The sequence below is a fragment of the Charadrius vociferus genome, unplaced genomic scaffold (genome assembly GCF_000708025.1).
Source record: "Charadrius vociferus isolate BGI_N301 unplaced genomic scaffold, ASM70802v2 scaffold326, whole genome shotgun sequence".
Taxonomy (NCBI): domain Eukaryota; kingdom Metazoa; phylum Chordata; class Aves; order Charadriiformes; family Charadriidae; genus Charadrius; species Charadrius vociferus.
In genome coordinates this window covers 1560901-1579729 of record NW_009649062.1, presented here as the reverse complement: position 1 = coordinate 1579729, position 18829 = coordinate 1560901, and the positions used below count along the sequence as shown (strand labels likewise).

At 42.1% G+C, this 18829-nt stretch overlaps 1 protein-coding gene across 1 annotated transcript in view; it reads left to right on the top strand.

The window, feature by feature from the left end:
* Nucleotides 1-18829, top strand: part of GALNT9 (polypeptide N-acetylgalactosaminyltransferase 9) — a 155486-nt gene that overhangs the window by 42525 nt on the left and 94132 nt on the right. Inside the window, exons 4-5 of the mRNA XM_009888139.1 lie at nucleotides 13484-13650; nucleotides 15771-15945. Coding sequence (XP_009886441.1) covers nucleotides 13484-13650; nucleotides 15771-15945 — 342 coding nt within the window. The remainder of the gene's footprint in view (nucleotides 1-13483; nucleotides 13651-15770; nucleotides 15946-18829) is intronic.

Genomic DNA, 18829 nt, shown 5'->3' with positions numbered 1-18829 from the left:
CCAAACATTCTGCTGTGGTCTCAAAACCAAACCATAGTCAAAGCAGGTCACCTTGCCGGATGCAACTTCAAAGGAGGTCCAGGGGCAGTTGCTTCTCATGCAGTCTGTTCACTCTTTTCTCTAAATTTCTACCAAACTGGCTGGCTGACTTCCTAAGAAAAAGTTGTGGAGCTGAGTGTGTGCGATTTTGGCCTGTATCCTTATCACAGAATCACAGAATCACAGAATGGTCAGGGTTGGAAGTGACCTCTGGAGATCATCTACTCCAGTGACCGCGCCAGAGCAGGGTCACCTACAACAGGTTGCACAGGACGGCGTCCAGGCGGGTTTTGAATGGCTCCAGAGTGGGAGACTCCACCACCTCTCTGGGCAGCCTGTGCCAGTGCTCCACTACCCTCAAAGTGAAGAAGTTCGTTCTCATGTTAAGAAGGAACTTCCTATGTTCAAGCTTGTGCCCATTACCCCTCGTCCTATCACTGGGCACCACTGAAAACAGACTGTTGACCATAGGAAATCCTGCAGGAGCTGAATGTTCCTACCTGGAGACTTCTCTTGAAATATGGTGCAAGCCCTGAGGAGCAGGAGCTCCCAGCCTGTGCCTTGATGCCTCCTGTGTAAAGCCAGCACCAGGCTGGATGTTGTTGTCTCTATTTCTTGGCTGTCCAGGTGCATTTAAATAACCCTTGTGAAGCAAGCATCATGCAGGATGTGTTACTAAGCCTCAGAACTCCAAGGTGGTGAAAAACCCACTCTGCGTATAGCAGGAGGAGATCAGGGTGTCAAATGTGGTGTAAAATCAGATTCCCGATCTCTGTGGTTCTTGGTGATTCTGTGCATTGAGAGGAATAGTCTTGTGAGCACTGGGGAAAATCAACTGGGAAATTTCATTTTTCACACAAAACATCTCTTGGAGCTTTTAACTAGCTGACGTATGGTAAAGGCAGGGCCACTGGGGAAACGCATGGCACGCTCTGTGTTTCTAGTATATTGTTTTTCATTCAGTGTGCAAGTGAATGGTCTGTCTTAGATGAGTAGCCTAAGTCTATAATTAATGAGTATTTGAGGTAAAGTTACTCTTTGCAAAGAAACTTGGTATGGGCTGCAATGTATTAGGTTAAGAATCCTCTGTACGTTATTGTGACCACCTCTGGTGTATAGATTAGCACATACATGGAAATAACACTTGGAAAATATTCCAAATCAATGTTTCTTATCTCCCCTCCCCAGAAAGAAAGCTGGAAGGCCCTTGCTCAGCAGAAGGTTAATAGCAGTGACAGAAGAGGAGCCAACATTATTCTCTGTTTTCTGTAAAGATTTATAATATAGCTGATACATTGTGTTGGGATCACTTAAGCAATGACAAGAAGCCATTCAATGGAGGAGAACAGCAGAGCGCAAAGACACATCTCTCCTTATATGCCTGAATTAAACAGAGAAAATGAGGACAATTTTTAGGCAGACATCAGGAAAAATCCCAATCCCCTTGGTCTAAGAAGTACACCTACAGTTTTTGGTGGTGGTGGTGTGGCAGGATTTATCGGTGAGGCATTAGGCACTTTTAAATTGTAGGGGATTTCATGTCTCTGTATTGCTTATGCACAGCGCTCCCTGTTTCTCAGCTTCTGGAAATGAAGCCCTCTGGAGCTGTATCTTACCTGTGTGAGGTACCTTCAGGTTGTCAAACAGTTTCTTAATTAGTTTATTTTCTTCTTTGCTCCAAGGGATGAGTATATTATTTATTCTATGCTCCCAGACTTTTGTTAGTCTGCATTTATGCATTTTGTCTCCAGAATGACCTAGCACTGGGCTAGCCTCGAGGGTAGGGTGATACACACCTCTCCGGCAGAGGCGGTAGTTCAGACTTGACTAATGGTAGAATATTAATAGCAGCAATAATAATTAAAACAGTGCGCTACAATACCCTTGTGTGCTGTTGCTAAGTTAGACTGTGCCCCTAAAATTCCAGAGGAAAGGCATCAATTTTAGTTATTTCCATCCACAAAGTGAACAGTTGTCTCATTCAGCAGCTCCAGTAAGCTTTCATCCCCTCCGTGGATGTTCCATTAGGACACAGTTCTCCCAGAGGGTCATGGTGCAGTTTACATTAAACTCAAGATAAAAATGACATTGAAGCTTTGCTCCTGTATTTTCTGCACTGCCTGAAAACAAATGCATGACCTGCAGCTAGTTCATCAGCTTGTTGCCTTGGTGTTATTAACCCACGTGCACCCAAGAGGTGGGGAATTTGTGATCTGTTGGCTCATGGAGGAGCACTCGATTCCTTTGCCTCACAGATCTGGGAGTCTCTGAAAGTGGAGGGGGAGAAGTTTCCCTAAGTACAGGTTTGAGCAAATAGTCTGGATGAAACAGGTTGAATGTGTCTGGCTATAGATGAGGGATGAAGAAGGGCATGGTCGTGTTCACAGCTTCAGTCCACGGGGCAGACAGTTAATGGGAATAACCTGTTTCCCCAGTGCAGAGCACTTACTTCCAGGTTTCTTTCTGATGGCAGATTATTTTCAGTCTGCAAACACTGAGGATGTGACTTCAAAATGTCTGTGGGCAAGTAGGAAAAAACACCAAACGACACAGAGCGAAAAAGGAAATCAGCAGGCAGATTTGGGCATGCGTTTTTTGCATGAATGTTGAAGTGCTGCGATGGCCGTAGCTTCTGAGAGGCAGGAAAAGACTGGCTGCATCCTTGGCTCGCTCAAATTCACAATCATACTTCAGTACGTTGCCTGGTCTAGGATGTGTGCCTAATTTCTGTCAACCTGAGTGAAGAGTAAGCATATGCTGACCTGTTTTTCTGAATTAGGATAAGAGCTCATAAATATAAAAATCCCCATACATTGAAGTGTTTTGCTACTGTGAAGTGTGTGCCCTAGATATTGGCTTTGTGCTAGACATTAAATGTGTCTGGATTTAAAAAAAAAAAACAAACTTTTTTATTTCTAAACATAACCAAAATTAAATTAAAATGCAAGAGTTTTCTGAAGTGCTCAAAATAATTAGAAGGTAAGAAACTGTTGTTAACATTTAACTTCTAAATGTATGAAATTGTTGAATATTGTGCTGTTCACCTCTAGCTAGCCTTTAATTTAAACAAAAGCTATAAAAGTGCAATTAGGCTCCAGTCCAATGAAGCACTTAAATATGTTCCTAGTTTTAAGTGTATGAGTAACCCCAGTGAAGTTAAGATATGCTTAACTGCTGTACTTGAATAGGACATTTCATAAAGTAGTTATAATACACAAAGAACAATTCTGCAAGTATCATTGGGAAAGATGTAAAGAGGAGTAAAGTCCCATCTGCATTTCAGGATCTAAGAGCAGTAGCTCTTAGGTTTTCACAAAGCTTTTTTTGCCCAGTGATTCATTCTGCAGGGTCCTGATCCAAAGTCCGTTGAGATCTTTGGATGCGCTCCATCGTCACTTGTTAAAGACGCTTGGTTTTGTCGGGCAGTTTCCTACCCCTGTCTACCGGGGGAAGTACATGCAGCACATGCACCTTCGTTTGTTCTCTCTGCTTGACTCGGAGATGTGCCTTTTTATAAACACGCTGCTACCACCACCAGGCTCTCTGCTCAATCCCGTATAAAGCATCTAAACATCATGGATTTAATACTCCCATTTTCAGTGCTAAATCAATGTTCTTTATGCATTTGTTCTTGGAACACTGCTCTATTTGAACCATAATTCTTCCCACATACCATAAACTTGGTCTGTTTTCACTCTGATGGAAATCGAACATTTAAAGCAAGAGGAAAAGCCCTGTGACGACTGTTCAAATACTTCAAGGCCGGGGCTGGTTAGTCGACTTAGCTTCTGCATCACCTCAACACACCAGGGGCTGCGATTGCCAGGGAAGCTTTACCTTCCGGGGCTACAACCAGCCCTACACCTCCTGGGATGGGGCAACGTTAAGAGTTTCTCACTACGGTTTTGGCAGGCAGCGAGGGGATGGGTTTACTCAGTTTATGACTGACCTCCCGTTTGGTTGTTTACTCCTCCAACCATCCTGTATTTCTGCATAGGTAGAAGGAAACATTTTGCTGCGTAACTGGATTTGACCAGAGATTAAAACTGGTCTCCTGTGAAATACGGTGGAGCCCATTAAAGAGAGGATTGTTTGCCAAACATTGTTGTATGTCCTCCCGAGATCATAAAAAACATTGTTAGCTGAAGTAATAGTAGAAAATGATTGCATTCCTCTATCCTCCTCCTTACCACCACACTGTGACGTGACAGCAAACCTGTAATGAAATCCATGAAGAGCTCTGCAGCAGTTACCTTGAAAACTTTTTTATTGCCCTACATTTCCAGATAAGACTGTGATCCGCAGCCTCTGTCCAGCACCAGCAGCACCAGCTGAGGGATTGAGATAGACAAAATTAAACAGTACTTTGAATTTTTAATATTAAATACTTGCAGTAAATTTTTTAATAGCCAAGGATAACTTTTTGTATTTACATATTATTATCTGAATAACAAATAGCTTCAAGGGTACAGCAAACTGTTCTGTGCAAAAGCAAAATGGTGAGTTTACTCTTACAGATTATTTATGGAAAAATATTCCTTTGATTTCATCCACTTCACTATTTTCCCCTCATGTCTGGCATGGACTTGGAGGGCAGTGGGAAAGATGTTTCAGAGAAGGTGGTAGCTTAAATACATAGTCCACTTTTGGATATTGGGGCTGTTACCTTCTCACTCCCTGCAGACATGCTGGGATTAATTCTTCCTTTGCCATAAATATCCTTTTTGGGATCTTGATGCATCAGCTTAAGTGGAAGAGTACTTCTTAATGGGAAATCTGCTCGAAATCCCTGTTGGAAATGCAGCTAAATAGCTGACTTCACATTGCTAGCTGGAGAGTAATGACCCTTGGTGGCAGGAACAAGAAATGGTGCCACAGGGTAGCAGCCATTTTTGTGAGTGCACCCTAGAAAACATTTTCTGGCTTCTTGAATGGCTTTTTGTGAACCTTCCCTATTTGAAATATGTCGTCTTAGTTTTGGTGAAGCATTGAGATGAGAGAATATTCTCTCTGCTCCACAGACAGCATAGTTTCCAGAATTAAGTTTCAAAAAGTTGCACAAAAGGTAGTGTTTTCTGAATATATTTTGCTGGTAAGAACTTTGAATCAAAGCACTGCTACGGCGAATTGGCAAAATGCCTTTAGTTTTGCCTTTATTTAGTATCACTTCATTGGTTTCACTGATGTTTATATTTCACTTAACTTCAAGTTCAAAGAGGTTTCCAATCTCAAAGCAGAGTTTTGCGATACCACCTTTATGTTTATTTTTTAAAAACAACTCTTGTCTGCTTTTTACTTTTAAAGGATGCAAGCTAAAAATCTATTTGGAACCAGGGACCAGGATCTTTCAGAAATCTCAAGAATCTCTTGACAAATCTAAATAAGCCATTAGTGTTTAGTCACCTAAAAATAGGCAGAATACATGTCACTTGGAATTTAGTTGGGCTCTTCCTTAAATTTAAGTGCAGCACCATTAAAAATAAAGTCGCATGGGGGATAATTAAACTTTGAGGGTTTTTGAAAGCATTTGAAAGCAGATTTCAGCTTCTCCATTAATTTCCAATCAGCCTAATGCTTTGTGATGCAGCATGCATACAGCCACAGGCGGATCCGAATGGGCACACTAGGGGATACAGTGGAAATTTCTTACAGATGGTATTTCAAAACATATTAGTGACTCAAGTTAAGTTACCAAAAAAAAGGCAAATACTTTTTACTACAGAAGATCTGAGCGTGAGCTTTTAGCCATTTTTCATGTTAATAAAGGGGCTTGTTTTAAAAGTGATTGGAACTAGTTTTAGCATTTTTGTGTGTATAAATCAATATGAGTATTAGACATGATGGCATGTCTCTGGTATTGTTTGCCTGGAGGAAGGGCAGAAATAGCTCACTGAAATACGAGGCCTGTTATTGTATGTGCGTGGCAGCTACTTTTGAAGAGTTTAATAATCCTAAATGTAAGGGTTAATATTCTTTACAAGTGGTGCCATCTTCATGCTACGTATGTTAACTATGCATATATATTGTGCTATCAGTCACTGATTGACAGTTCTCAGGGCTTTCTACCGTATACATAAAATAATTTGTCAAAGAGAAAGGAAGAATTAAGCCACATACAGCAGCAAGTGTGTTAAAAAACAAAAGATACAAACATGTGTTGGGGTTTTTTTTGTGCAGAGATATCAGTCCCAGTTGTACCAGCCTGGAATTTAAAAAGAAATGTAAAAGGACAAAAATGAGTGTCTGATTCTCAGGAAATACTTGTCCTATGTGTATTATTGCAACTCATGGGGAGCTTTAACCTACCAGTGGAACTGCCTGGGTCCCAGCTTGAAAGGGCTCTCTCCTTCCTGGAAGTATGACAGGACAGAAATTCCTGAAAATTTTGTCTTTTCTGTAGGAAATGGGACACAGAAAAGAGAGTTCTAAGGTATAAAAGACATTTATTTTAAAAAGGCTGCTGCTGTCCTTCATTCTGCAAATCCTATGGGCACGAAGTCCAATTGTTCAGCCTGGGAATGTGGGAAATTCCCAGGAGCAGATGTGTGCTGGTAAACTCATGGAGTATTCCAATCATCTATTTTTGGTTCATATCAAAGGACACTTTTCCTTGATACGGGAACGCTGGTAAACTCATGGAGTATTCCAATCGTCTATTTTTGGTTCATGGTTTCCTTGAGTGTTTGAGATTAGCACAGAAACAAGGATTTAGCCTGATTTCTTTCTTGATGAATGTGGGTGATTTTCCCCATCAACATCACTGCATTCCAGAAAAGCTGGAGGACAGATTGACTTCCCCTGACTCCCCTTTAATATGAAGCAGTGAGACACTGTGGGAGGAGGAACAGACACAGTTTGTACTGAGGAACAGTTGAGGAGGTGTCTTTATTTCAATGAATTTCTTCTTCAGGGATAACTGCTGAGGAGGACGTGCCACATGGAGTGTGGCCAAGGCCTGGCTTCAAGGCTGAAGTCAGGTAGAAGTTAGCCAGGGGACCTGACCAGTTACAGACTGCTAAGTCCTGACAGAGGAGCGTTTTGAATTATGCTCGCTATGAAGATGATCTCTCAAGCAACAGAAGGAGCAGTTGTTTCTTCGGCATTACATTTAGTTCTTGCAAAACTCTCATTCAGTTTGTTCTTTCGAGAAGAATCAGGCAGTAGAGCTCAAAAATTGCTTTTCTTGCTTTGGCAAGTATTTTCTTTGCTGAGACCCAAAAAATGGATGGATACAGACAGTCACTGTCAATGCTGAATGTCCAAATACTGACAGGAGTGTTATAGTACTTGCAGAGGTGGAGGGAAAACTATCCAAATTTCTTCAGCTGTCACTCAGGGGAGGAAATTCACCCACCAAATCCTTTCTTCATCAGTGTTGATGTTTTTTTGGAGCTGCCTAGACTACCAAGCTTACAGCACCAACAAGTATCACGCTGTGTCTTGTATCTGCACTTCCCCAGATAAACTCACGAAAAAGGAGGTCGTGTTGATTTTCCTTCTGTATGATAAATCAAAGTGGAGGCTGTTCCATAAGGCAACACAGACTGCATGGAAATAGCCATGGTAAAACGGTATCTTCTGGTATCACCATTCTAGGCTTTTTCTGAAAGCAACTATTGCTTCTCTTTTCACCTTAGTTGTAAATACATTGGGCTCCTTCTCTCAAGATATGTAGAACATCAGTGTTTTGTACCACCCCTCCCTTGTTCATGGTTGTATTTATATTACATGATTCTTAGTGAATGGTGTCCTTGAGCTGCAAAACGGGAGGAGAAAGTAAGAGCACGTCTTGAACTCAAAAATTTACTGTTTTGGTGTTGGTTGTTTGTTTTTCCTTTTGGATAGGGCAGAAAAATCCATCCTTAACAGGAAGAGAATGTTATGGCATAGAAGGAGAAGGAGAATTAATTAGGAAGGAGTTGGAGCCCTCTGCCTGACAGATTCATGATCCATGAAGCTAATCAGTTTTGTAGCCTGTCATTGCTTTTGCTGCGGACTGGTCAGCGGTTGAATCTCATGCTGGGGAAGGAGATGTTTGCAGCATGTCACGTTTTCACTGTTGTGCCGATGCAGAACAAGAACGTAATGCTAGTTTATTTCTGCATCTGAAAAGTTACTATTACATCTAGCACTAGCTGCAAAACCTCAGTGGTTCTCTGGAGAAAGAAATCGGGCATCGAACTAGCCACTAAATCTAGTGATTTAGCTGTTGTAAATCATCTGTGCTTACTGAAGTCACAGCAGCATTTAGGTGCTAAAGGGTACCCATGTATATGAGATTACTCTGAGCCTTTGGTTTAACTGGGTTCAAAATACACTTTGACCTGGTGATTAAATGTACTATTTGATAGTATTAATAAGCAAGGATTCAATGACTTTTTAAAATATTTATCTCTGTATTTTCATCGCTCATGTACACAATGAAGTGCTGTTCTGCCTCTTTCCCCTGCTGTGGCTATAAAACCCGAACACAGACCATTCTGCAGCTTTCAAGGTATGGAGCATGTTGGTTGGGGTTTTTTTGTGCTAGAACTGCAGAGGAGGTTTCTTCATGCCCAGCAATTTCATCAGATTTGTGAAGGAGAGAAACCCACAGTCATCTCCATCCCAGTGGTTCATTGGAAAAACATATCTTGTATTAAATACTTTAAAGATTCATGAAGCAGCTTTAATTTTGTTTGCATTTCTTCCTGAAGGGTAAAGCTGTCAGAAATCTCTAAATGCATTGCCTAATCCATTTCCAAACTCAGTATATTAAGGTCTGCAAGCAAAACTCATTTTTGGAGTTTGCAAGTATGCAGACAGGAAAGAAGGCAGGAGAAAGAGAGCAGGAAAGATTTTTCTTTCCTTGGTAAAGCACTGAACAACGCTCATGGCTGTAGTGTCAGTCCTTCACCAAAAATTGTGCAACTCAAATGGACCATAAGACCACCTCTGATAAATAGAGGATTTCACATGTTTCTGTTGGATCAGATACAAACAGAGTAAATGCAGCTATCAAGGAATGAAGGTTCAGACAAAAAAGAATTTCCTTCGCTTTAATGCCTCCAAGCTCAGAGGGCTGCCGTGAGCAGGCTCATGTGTAGCTGGGAACCTTTTGTTTTTTCATTGTCCCAGTTTCTAATCTATGACCTTTTTTGTGCTAGTACATGATTTTTTTCCCAAGGTTCTGGTCTGCCAACCGGAGAGCCTCTCCTGTTTTCTTCTGCCTGCGCAGGCAGTGCTCACAGCTGGGCTCAGGGGGCTGGCTGGGAAATGTTCATTTAAGGAAGCGGTTCGATGCAAGGGAAAGAATGAGTGAAAATCATCTCTGGAATAGAGGAAAATGATCTGACATCAAGTTCTCTGTCACGTACAAGTGAAATACCTCTGGGTTGCCAGCCAAGCTCTGCAGTAGCAAATACAGAGCAAGAAAACGCCAAGACTCTTCCCAAGACAATGGCAGGACGCCTCAGGTTTAATGCTTGGCATGTTGTATGAAAGGGGCCTGAAGGGCTGTTTCACGTATCAGATCTAATCCATCCTCAGCCGGTCCATGGAAATGATTAGCCATGGCATCGTCAGCCTTTGCTTGGAATCTCTAGTCCTAAATGCATCCAGCGGTGTGTTTCGCTACAGCATACCTGTCTGCTTCCCACGTGGACCTGAAGCCTTTTGCTGGTTGGGCACTGTTAGACCTGATGACAGTTCATAATACAAATTTAGACTCACAGTAATATTAAGTGTGAGCTATGCCTGGACAGCTTAGACCATTGTTAGCTACCACAGAGGTCAAATGTATGCTCTAAATTCTTCCCCAACCCAGTAGTGTTAGACAGATATTAATGAGGCCAAGTTTTGGCTATCAGTTACTGTAATTCTCCTCCCTCGCCTGGTTGCGGCAGTTCACAAAGGGATGAGACCTAGTGCGGAGATGAGGGGAGCGTGGTGGTAGCCGGGTCCCTCCCCTGGCGAAGCACTGGGGGTAGCGCTGGTGCTGGGGGCTCCCCCGGCAGGGCAGCCAGGCCCGAGCAGGGCGGCCGGACACGGCCGGGCACTTCACGGCACGGCGTCAGGGCTGCCAGGAACAGGTGATCTCTTAATTTCCAACCAAAGTCCCTTTGGTGGTAAGGTTGAAGCATATAAGGGTGTGCCTTGCTAGGACACCTTCATACGGTTTGATGTCTTCACCTTCTGTTACTTTTCCCCTCAAAAGAAATAATAAAAGAGACTAGTCTTGTGTTAAGCTACTCTGTCGTTACCTCCTAGGTTTTTTGCCTGATGCTTTCCCTCTGTCTCCCGTCAATAGGCTTGTTGTAGCCTTACTTTTTTTCCTGGGACTTCTCTGGAATGAACTCTCTCCTGCTGCCATGCTCCAGGGCCAAAATCAAGGGCTGCACCAAGGAGGACTTCACGTGTTCCCCTGACCCTCTGACTTTCTCCAACCTTGCCTTCAGGCACAAGTGAATGAGCGTTCCATTGCAATGCGCTCATCTGCTGTCAGCATCCAGCCAAGAACAGAGCTACAAAGGCGTTGTAAGGTGGCAGTGGGCACGATTCTGCTTTGATGGTAGCGTGTGTGACTTGCTAATGTCCCTCTTTGGCTCAGAGTGTCAATTGCTGGTTAGAGTTTCTTGGAATGAAGGAAGTATTAACTGTAAATTGCTGTGGCTGGTATCTAATTACAGAATACATTGGGAAGCACTTGGGCGACAATCCAACAAACCACTTAAGCACCCACTGATTTTTAAGGAAAGGCCCCTTGACTGGTATTGCTTGTGCTCTCAGACATCATCAGAAGTGTTTGTTAGTGGACCAGTACTTTCTCCTGACTACCTCAGCACATCCATCTCATTTTCTGAAGTGACTTAAGGAGTTGGGAGTTCAAGGTTGACTGGAAGTCTGCAGGAAATAAACTCCTAAATCACTGCTGTACTTTGAAAAGTACTCAGCTGGACAGCTTCTTTTGCTGTTCCTCATCCTTGCTGTAATAAATAAAATTATGACAGATTTTAAACCACTGCTAAATTCTGATGTTTGCCTGTGCCCGTCCAGATGTTCCAGTTAGTGGGGTTACCAAAGATATTCTCATATGTAATGGCTGGAGTGCTCTTTCCACATGCAGACATAATGCAGTTTTTCAACTACATCTTGCTAACAGAAAGGGGAGAACTGACAGAAGGAAGGTTGCAGTGAGAAGTGATAGGAATGACTTAGCCCAGGTGGGATAACAAATTCAAAGCAGCCTTTTATCAAAAGCAGCCCATGATGCCCCACAATGTAAGCAGTCATAGAGAACCAAGGCATGAACAGTCTTGTGAACCAGTGAGATTGTGGAGTCACGCTTAGGATAATAATGCATTGATTTAATACGACAAAGAACAAATAAATCAAAAGTGGAGGTTATGGTTTAGGTGTGCTGGTTTTGATTTTCTCAGAACATAAGTGGGACATCTCAGAACATAAGTGGGACGATGGAGGAAAAGCGCTGAGGATTAGTCCTACTCAGCCTTTCCGTCTGGACATGTGGCCACGTGCTGAGGTGTTTCAATCCACTTACCAAGAAACCAGATACTTTTTACTCCAGAAAAGTACAGCAAAATCTCTCAATCAGAAGATAAAGCCACATAGTCCACTGCGGTCTTGTACTATTTCAGCCATTCCCTGTCTTTTCCTGGGCAAAATACTTTGGTCCTTCCACACATGCCTCTGCTTCTGACATCTGTGTTCATCCTACCTTTCCTTTGATTGCTTGTTGCTCTACGTGGCAAGTGCTGCTTTGACTGCCCTCTCATTCTCGCTGTACTTCCTCCTCCTCCTCCTCATCTGCCACAGCCTCCTTGCTGTCTCCAGACTTCAGCTACGTGGTGTCTTTGCTTCCCTTCTTTCCTGCTAGCTCTGGGTGCTGATGCAGGACCCCACCAGGATGCGTGGCCTGGGGTGGGCTCCCTCCTCTGCCTGACTCCCACCAGCAACACTCCCACTCCCTGGGTACCAGTCCCGTTTGCTATGTCTTGCTGATACAAGTGAAGCTCTGAAGCAAATTGCTTCAGATCAAAGATGTCCCTCAGCAAGGGAAACCTTGCAAGGTCCATGTATTTAGCTGATGGCTTTTTCTAGTTAGTGAAGTATTCCTGAAGGACTTCTTTGATATGTTGGTGTGGTCAAAAGGAAAATCACATTCAAAAAGAAATTCAAAAAGGCGGCTGTGTCAGAGCATTCACACCTCCTCTAAATCTCTGTCCTTCTTCCGAGTTTATTTTTAGACTGTACAAGAATGCTGCTTATCCAGAAGTTTTACACTGTGGTCCTCTCTATGGTTCAGGCCACCAGCAGGCTGCCAGTAATAGCTATGGTAACACTGTAATCAATGACAAGTACTCAGGTCTCTGAGCAAATAGTGCTGGGATGAGTAGGAATTATGAATAATTGCACTTTACTAGAATTCATAACTGATCTCCAGAGGTTACCCAACAGTCAAGCATTTGTCACCCTCCCCATCCCCATACCTGCTGATAGTGGGGAAAAGAAGTGATTGTTATGCCAAAGTAATGAGCAGAGAGGTCAGAAAGTTTGATAAGAGCAGGAAAAGTCATTTCCTGTGATATCATTAGCAGTATTTTAGAGAGCAGGTTCAGTAATTGCTATGGTAATTCTGAATGGCATTTGACTGTGAGAACACGTAGGTGATTTTTTAAAGTTAGCATCTTTGCTGGTGGGAGAGAATTCCACTAAAGTAAGGCGGTGTGGTGTTAGAGAGGGGCATGGGCTGGGAGCTTGGGAAGCAGAAGGTCTGCTCTCTCCAGGCCTCGGTTTTTCTTCTCAAAACGGTCTATGGTAACATATATGCATCAGTGAGCAAGCGCAAAAGGAAATGGTGAACCTCGGGATGTAGCTGCCTGGCAAGGTGACATCTCAGATGGAACAGATCTGTTTTGCAAATATTTCAGCGAGTGCATGCCTGTACAACAAACGTCGTGCATTTGGTATTGCTGCACAAACTGCGAAATCGGGAAGGCTGGCAAGTGCTCTTTGTGTGGGCAAATGCAAAATTTGCCGGAGTGGGTCCTGGTTTTAAAAGTATGAGGTCTAATTATGGGTTAACAGGAGACCTTCTGATGGTTCCGCTAGGAGCACAGACAGGCTATAGTCTTGTGGCCTTCTCCGGGTTGTTTTTGAGCAAAGTCACTGATGTTGCTTTGGTTTTCAAGAGATGCTTTTAACCTTCCAGAGACTGAGAGCTGCTACAAGTCTGTGTGCATGCAGATACGCTGTGGTGTTCACCCGGTTGATGGAAAGTTTGCTGCTCTCAGCTGTGTTGCTTCTTTTGAGCTTTTACCATGTCCTTGGGGTTAGAAAGAGCAAAGCCTGCAAGTGCTGGAGGGCAGTGAGGAGAGGACACTATTCGGTGTATTTTACCTCCCAGTGGCTGCTTGGGTTTTAATTCTTGCTTTCTTCTCTCCAGGTGCAAACAGATGACCTACCTAGATGACCTGCCCCAGATCTCTGTGGTCTTCATATTTGTAAATGAGGCACTCTCGGTCATCCTGCGCTCTGTGCACAGCGTGGTGAATCACACCCCATCGCACTTGCTCAAGGAGATCATTCTGGTGGATGACAACAGTGACAATGGTGAACATACATAACTTTTCCTCCAAGTACTGTATCCTGTGTGGTTGAGGGACATGAAATGTAAATCAAAGGGAGTTTGATCACTACTAGCTAAAACCCTTTTTTTTTTTTTTTTTTTTTTCAATGCTGGGATGAGACAGCATTGAGTCATTCTGCATTTAAATAGCCGGGGAAGGAAGGTCATCCATGCAACCAGTGATTTATGGCTAATAAGCTAGATCATAAGTTGGTGTAAATTAATGTACTTCTGTTGAAGTCAGTGGAATTTACAAGCGTTTGTGTTTGTTGATGAGAAGGTTGATTGAGCCACTTGCACAAAGCTGGGAGTAAAAATTAACTATTTGTGTAATAAAGAAACAGTATGTGGATAAACGCTGCTGATTTCATTGAAACCCTCACAGGATGAATGACATTGGTACAGGCAATCTCAATATAGAAATGACACTTTTCTCGCATTTTCAGATCCAGAGGAATATCATCATTAATAGACTAAAAGTTTCAATTCTGCTTCCAAGGAAAAGTGGGGCTACAAATTTACCTTAAAGATAGTTTCTACTCTTTTACGTGGCAGCACACTCTGCTTTTTCATGGTTTAAACAGCTGCTGATAATATCAGATTTTGAATCTGATTCTTTTTCTTTGAGGCAGGGAGTGAATTAGACTATGAGAATGAAAGAGAATGGGCACAAAACAGGCAACTTTCAGGTCATCTGGTTCTTTAATGTAAAAATAACACTTCTGTTGCAGCGATCAAAACTCAAAATATTGGTGAGCATGTAGGGTGCTGTTGATCAACATGTTTCACTGGACGGTTGGGTTTGAAGACCATTTAGGATACAGGTGACTAGCAGTGTTGTGGTGTTTTAAGCTGTTATACCTTAGACTTCTAGAGCTGTTCCATCTTCTCAAATCATATTTGTTAAAATAAGGCTCAAGTTTAGCATTTCCTCCACAGATCAACAGCTTTAAATCATTCCGGTTTAAGTTGCTGTTCCTCTTCAAGGTCCTCAAAGAGAAAGGAGGGTTGAGAGAACAAATCACTGAACCAAAAATAAGTTCCAAACCCTATAGATTTAAGAAACCTTTTGTCCAATTCTACTTTCAATTACAGCAGTGTAACCTATGGAGTAATTATGTGAGATTGCAAAGTGTTTGAGTCAATGTAATACAGAGGAGAATTGGACTCAGTGTTTCTCAGTGAACTCTTATATGGCTTTTCTCTGTCATTCTTCTAGATAACTGGAGATTTATCAGGTCTTTGATCCCGATGATAATGATTCTACTGTGTAATATAGATCAGAAGAATGAGGCTTCTAATGTCCTAGAAGCTTCTACTAGTTTTTCTAATAAATATATTTGAGTAGAAGCCTCATTATGAATAAGTTGCAGTGTAAATGAATTACCAAACTAGATTGATTTTAAAAAATAGAGAGACCATTTTGGTAATTTGCCTGTTTATAAGCCTGTTGAAATGAAGCTGAAAAAGGAGTGAATGAGTTCTGCTCTGTCTGTGGTTGAATGCCTGAAACCGAACAAAAGAGAAGCAGTCTATTTGAAATCTTCAATATCCATTTAGTTCAATGGGGAAGAAGCCTGGTATTGAGGAGTCTTAATTATATTTAAAGGAAAACCCTTAAAATTAAAGGAAATTAATTGTGATCTGAATTAGGTCTTGACCCAAAATCCATTGAGGTTATTTTTCAAACTCTTACTGAAAAGCATAAATCAGAAAAAAAATCACCAGACTCCCGTGTTATGCTGCTGTAAGGTCAGAATTGCTCCTCCAGAGGCCAGTTGTAACCCAATGAAAATCATCAGAGAATTAGAACAGGAATTATTTTAAAATATTTAGACAAACTACCTCTTCATAACAATGCTCGAATCCATCAGGCCATATTAAACGTGTGCAAATCTCTGTTGTGTGGAGAATTTCTCTGAGCTGATGCCCCTGGAACTGGTCCATGCCACAACTGTGGTACTTTGTATCTGTGAGACTGACTAAGAGTTTAGGAATATTTAAGGGTTTCTTTCCCTTCTTATTGAAGAATAAATCAAAGTAAAACATAATGTTGCAAGGCTTCTCTCACTCTGAACATTTGTGTGGGTTTTTTCTCCTGCAGTTGAGCTAAAATTTAATCTGGACCAGTACGTCAATAAAAGATACCCAGGTCTGGTGAAAATAGTGCGCAATAACAAACGAGAAGGACTGATTCGAGCCAGAATCCAAGGCTGGAAAGCGGCAACCTCTCCTGTCGTCGGGTTCTTTGATGCTCACGTGGAGTTCAACATTGGCTGGTAAGTTGTTGGCTGTTCCCAGAGGGAGAGCCGTACCGTTACACCCTGCCCTATGTCTCAAAGGCTGCGAATGAGATTTGCTCAGCAACGGGGAAGCTGAAAACCTGTAGGGATGAGATGACTGTAGGGTGGTGTTATCACATTAGCAGTTACTTTTGAATAATATTCTTGATTATTGCAACATTACCGATAATCTTCTGCAACGGCTGCAAGATCCATAAAAAAGCTGTTGTGCCTGCTCTAGTAGATCTCAGTGGAGAGAGAAGTAATTTAAACCACAATGAATACGAAACCTCCAAAGCAGTCAAATGGGGAGACACCATTAAGGGAGCTTTGGGCTGGAGGCAGATGCATGCTTTCAAGTACTCCTTTTAATCTCCTTGTCATTTTCTATCATTTCTTCTTAGAGACTTGAATACCAATCTGATTTCCTCGTAAATTTTCTTGCATTTACATTTGAGGGAAACATTGAATTATTTCCTGAATTTTTAATGGGGCTTGAAATTAGCACGCCTTTCTTCGTCCCCTTTGTTTTGCAAGGGAGCAGTATTGACTGTGGCGAGCACCGTTTGGGGCTTAATGGGCCAGATCTGCAGTTGGAGTAAAACTTTGTAGCACCACTTAGTGGCCAATATTAGGCACTATTGGAAGTCGTGACTGAAGGAACTGAGATGTACAGTCAGCTGAAAAAAGGGCTGCTGGGACCTTCAGTATGTAAAATGTGTGTTTTCCAAAGATAGGCTGGTGTTTGATAATGATGATGCAGGGTTATGGTGGAGCTGATTATGCTCTGCAGTTCTGGGAGATATCCCCAAATTAAAACTAAAAATAGCTGTACTTAAAACCAGAGAGAAATTTAACTGCAAAGGAGTGGAGTGTTTATTTTTATATGTTCGTGAATATCTTTATAAAATGGAAGATGCAATAAAATAAGTCTTGTAGTGCACCTGGCTTATGTTCACACCGTTTTTTTTCCCTAGGACCATGAAAGACTGTAATTGGAGTTGTAGTAATTTTCTAGAAGCTTAAGAGCTGGTTTAATTTATTTATTTACCTTTAAAACAGCTAGACCTTTCAAATCATTGCAAATGCTCCTGTAGGGTAATATCGGCTACTGGGCAGAATCAGGTACTGGGGAGAGCATGCCCTGGGGGCTGTTCCCAGTGCTTGTCCTGCCCCAGCTGCAGTTTTCTAAGCCTTGCGGAGAACTTTGTTGTCACTTCTATAAAAGACATTGAGATCATACTGACATACTCTACCCAGAGAAGCTAAGCAATGGTGTCAGTAAGCAGGAAAGGGTTTCGTGGTTGCTTTTGGGTTTGTTTTTTGTTTTTTTAACCTTATTGCTTTGCATTAACGTCAGAAAGGGTTGAAATCAGCATAGCGAGAACCCGGACTACTCAGTAAATGAGAGTGTGTGTATAACCGAGATAAAAAGCGTTTGCTTACTGCATCCTCCCCGGTGTACTCTCCTTTCAACAAGTGTGCTTAAGTCTCAGTAATACTGCTGAGCCAGTCTGTGCAGCTGCTTTGGGACCACTTGGCTTGTGGAGTAGCCGCAGAGGATGAATGAGAATAGCAAACGTGCTCCAGAAGCATCGCATATCCCGTTGTTTCAGAGCCTCACGTGGAGGCTCAGTGTTCCCTTCTGGTGCTTCTCGTGTTGTTCCCCTCAACCTTTGGGGCTGCTGACAGCCATCTCAAGCCTTGTTCTACCTGTTCCCTCCTAGTTTTAATTCTGTCCACCTGTGCACATGCGATTGCCTGTCATCTCAGTTTTCATCTCATCTTCTTTTACTAGGAGGGACTAGAAGTCCTTCCATCTGGACTGCTTTATTTTTTCCCACTAGGTTAACATTACCCCTACTCCGTAACAGTATAAACTTGGTAGTCACGCGGGAGTATCTTGTTAAAGTATTGCTGTTCTGTTCTCCTACTAAGTCTCGTTTTGCATGAATATTCCCCCCCCCTCCATTTTCAATGTATATTCATGTATTCAGAGGCCACATGGATTGTTCCGACTCAAAGCTGTCTATGGATTATATGTGAGGCAATTAAAAAGAAGCCAATTCCTTTCCCACAGAAAAGAGCATTAGCTTTCTGTTTGGTTTGTGTTCCATCTAAAAGTCAAGTACCTGCAGTGCAATTTTACTCTTCCAACCTATGGCTGTTTTACCTGCCTAATCAGTTGGCAGATTAGTTCATAAAGAATCAGAGGAGGACTTCATCACTTTCTCATGAAATATGCAGGACTCTGACAACAAAAAACTTTTATTTAAACAATAGTTGCCCCATTTATGAGTGAGCTTTTGCTTTATATCGCACTATAGCATTTTACGGGCTCTCACAGCATTACTCTCCAGGGACACTTCTTCTAAACTAAAGTGCAATCTGGTAGGATATTAAAAAAACCCCTCTACAACCTGGCAGGTCAAATTAACTATTGAATTATTTATTTTGCTGTGCTTAATTGCTACTTTTTTGCTTCTCAGGTGTTGAAATGTATTAGTGCAGAGCAGAGATTTTTCTATGGACCTGTTCCCCTTAAGGCTTTTGATTGTGTGAGCCAATATTGCTTCTGTGCGAGCTGAAGTGGAGAGGACTAGCTGAAAGGGAGGCCCTTACTATTAATTCTCAAATGGAATTTTAAATTAAAATTATATGGTAATGTATGTGTACAGTTCATATGTAAAATTCTATCTGTCCTGCAGTAGAACCTGTCTGTGTTTAATGGTTATTAATGTCAATAGGAGTCAGCATCTAGAGTCAGCAACCCAGCAGAAGAATCGATAGGTGGGAAAAGCTCCTGTACATTCCTCTCTGAGGGTATATTTCAGCTTGTATAGTTCAGTTTTCCCTTCAGTCCTCCAAAGATTTCAGCATT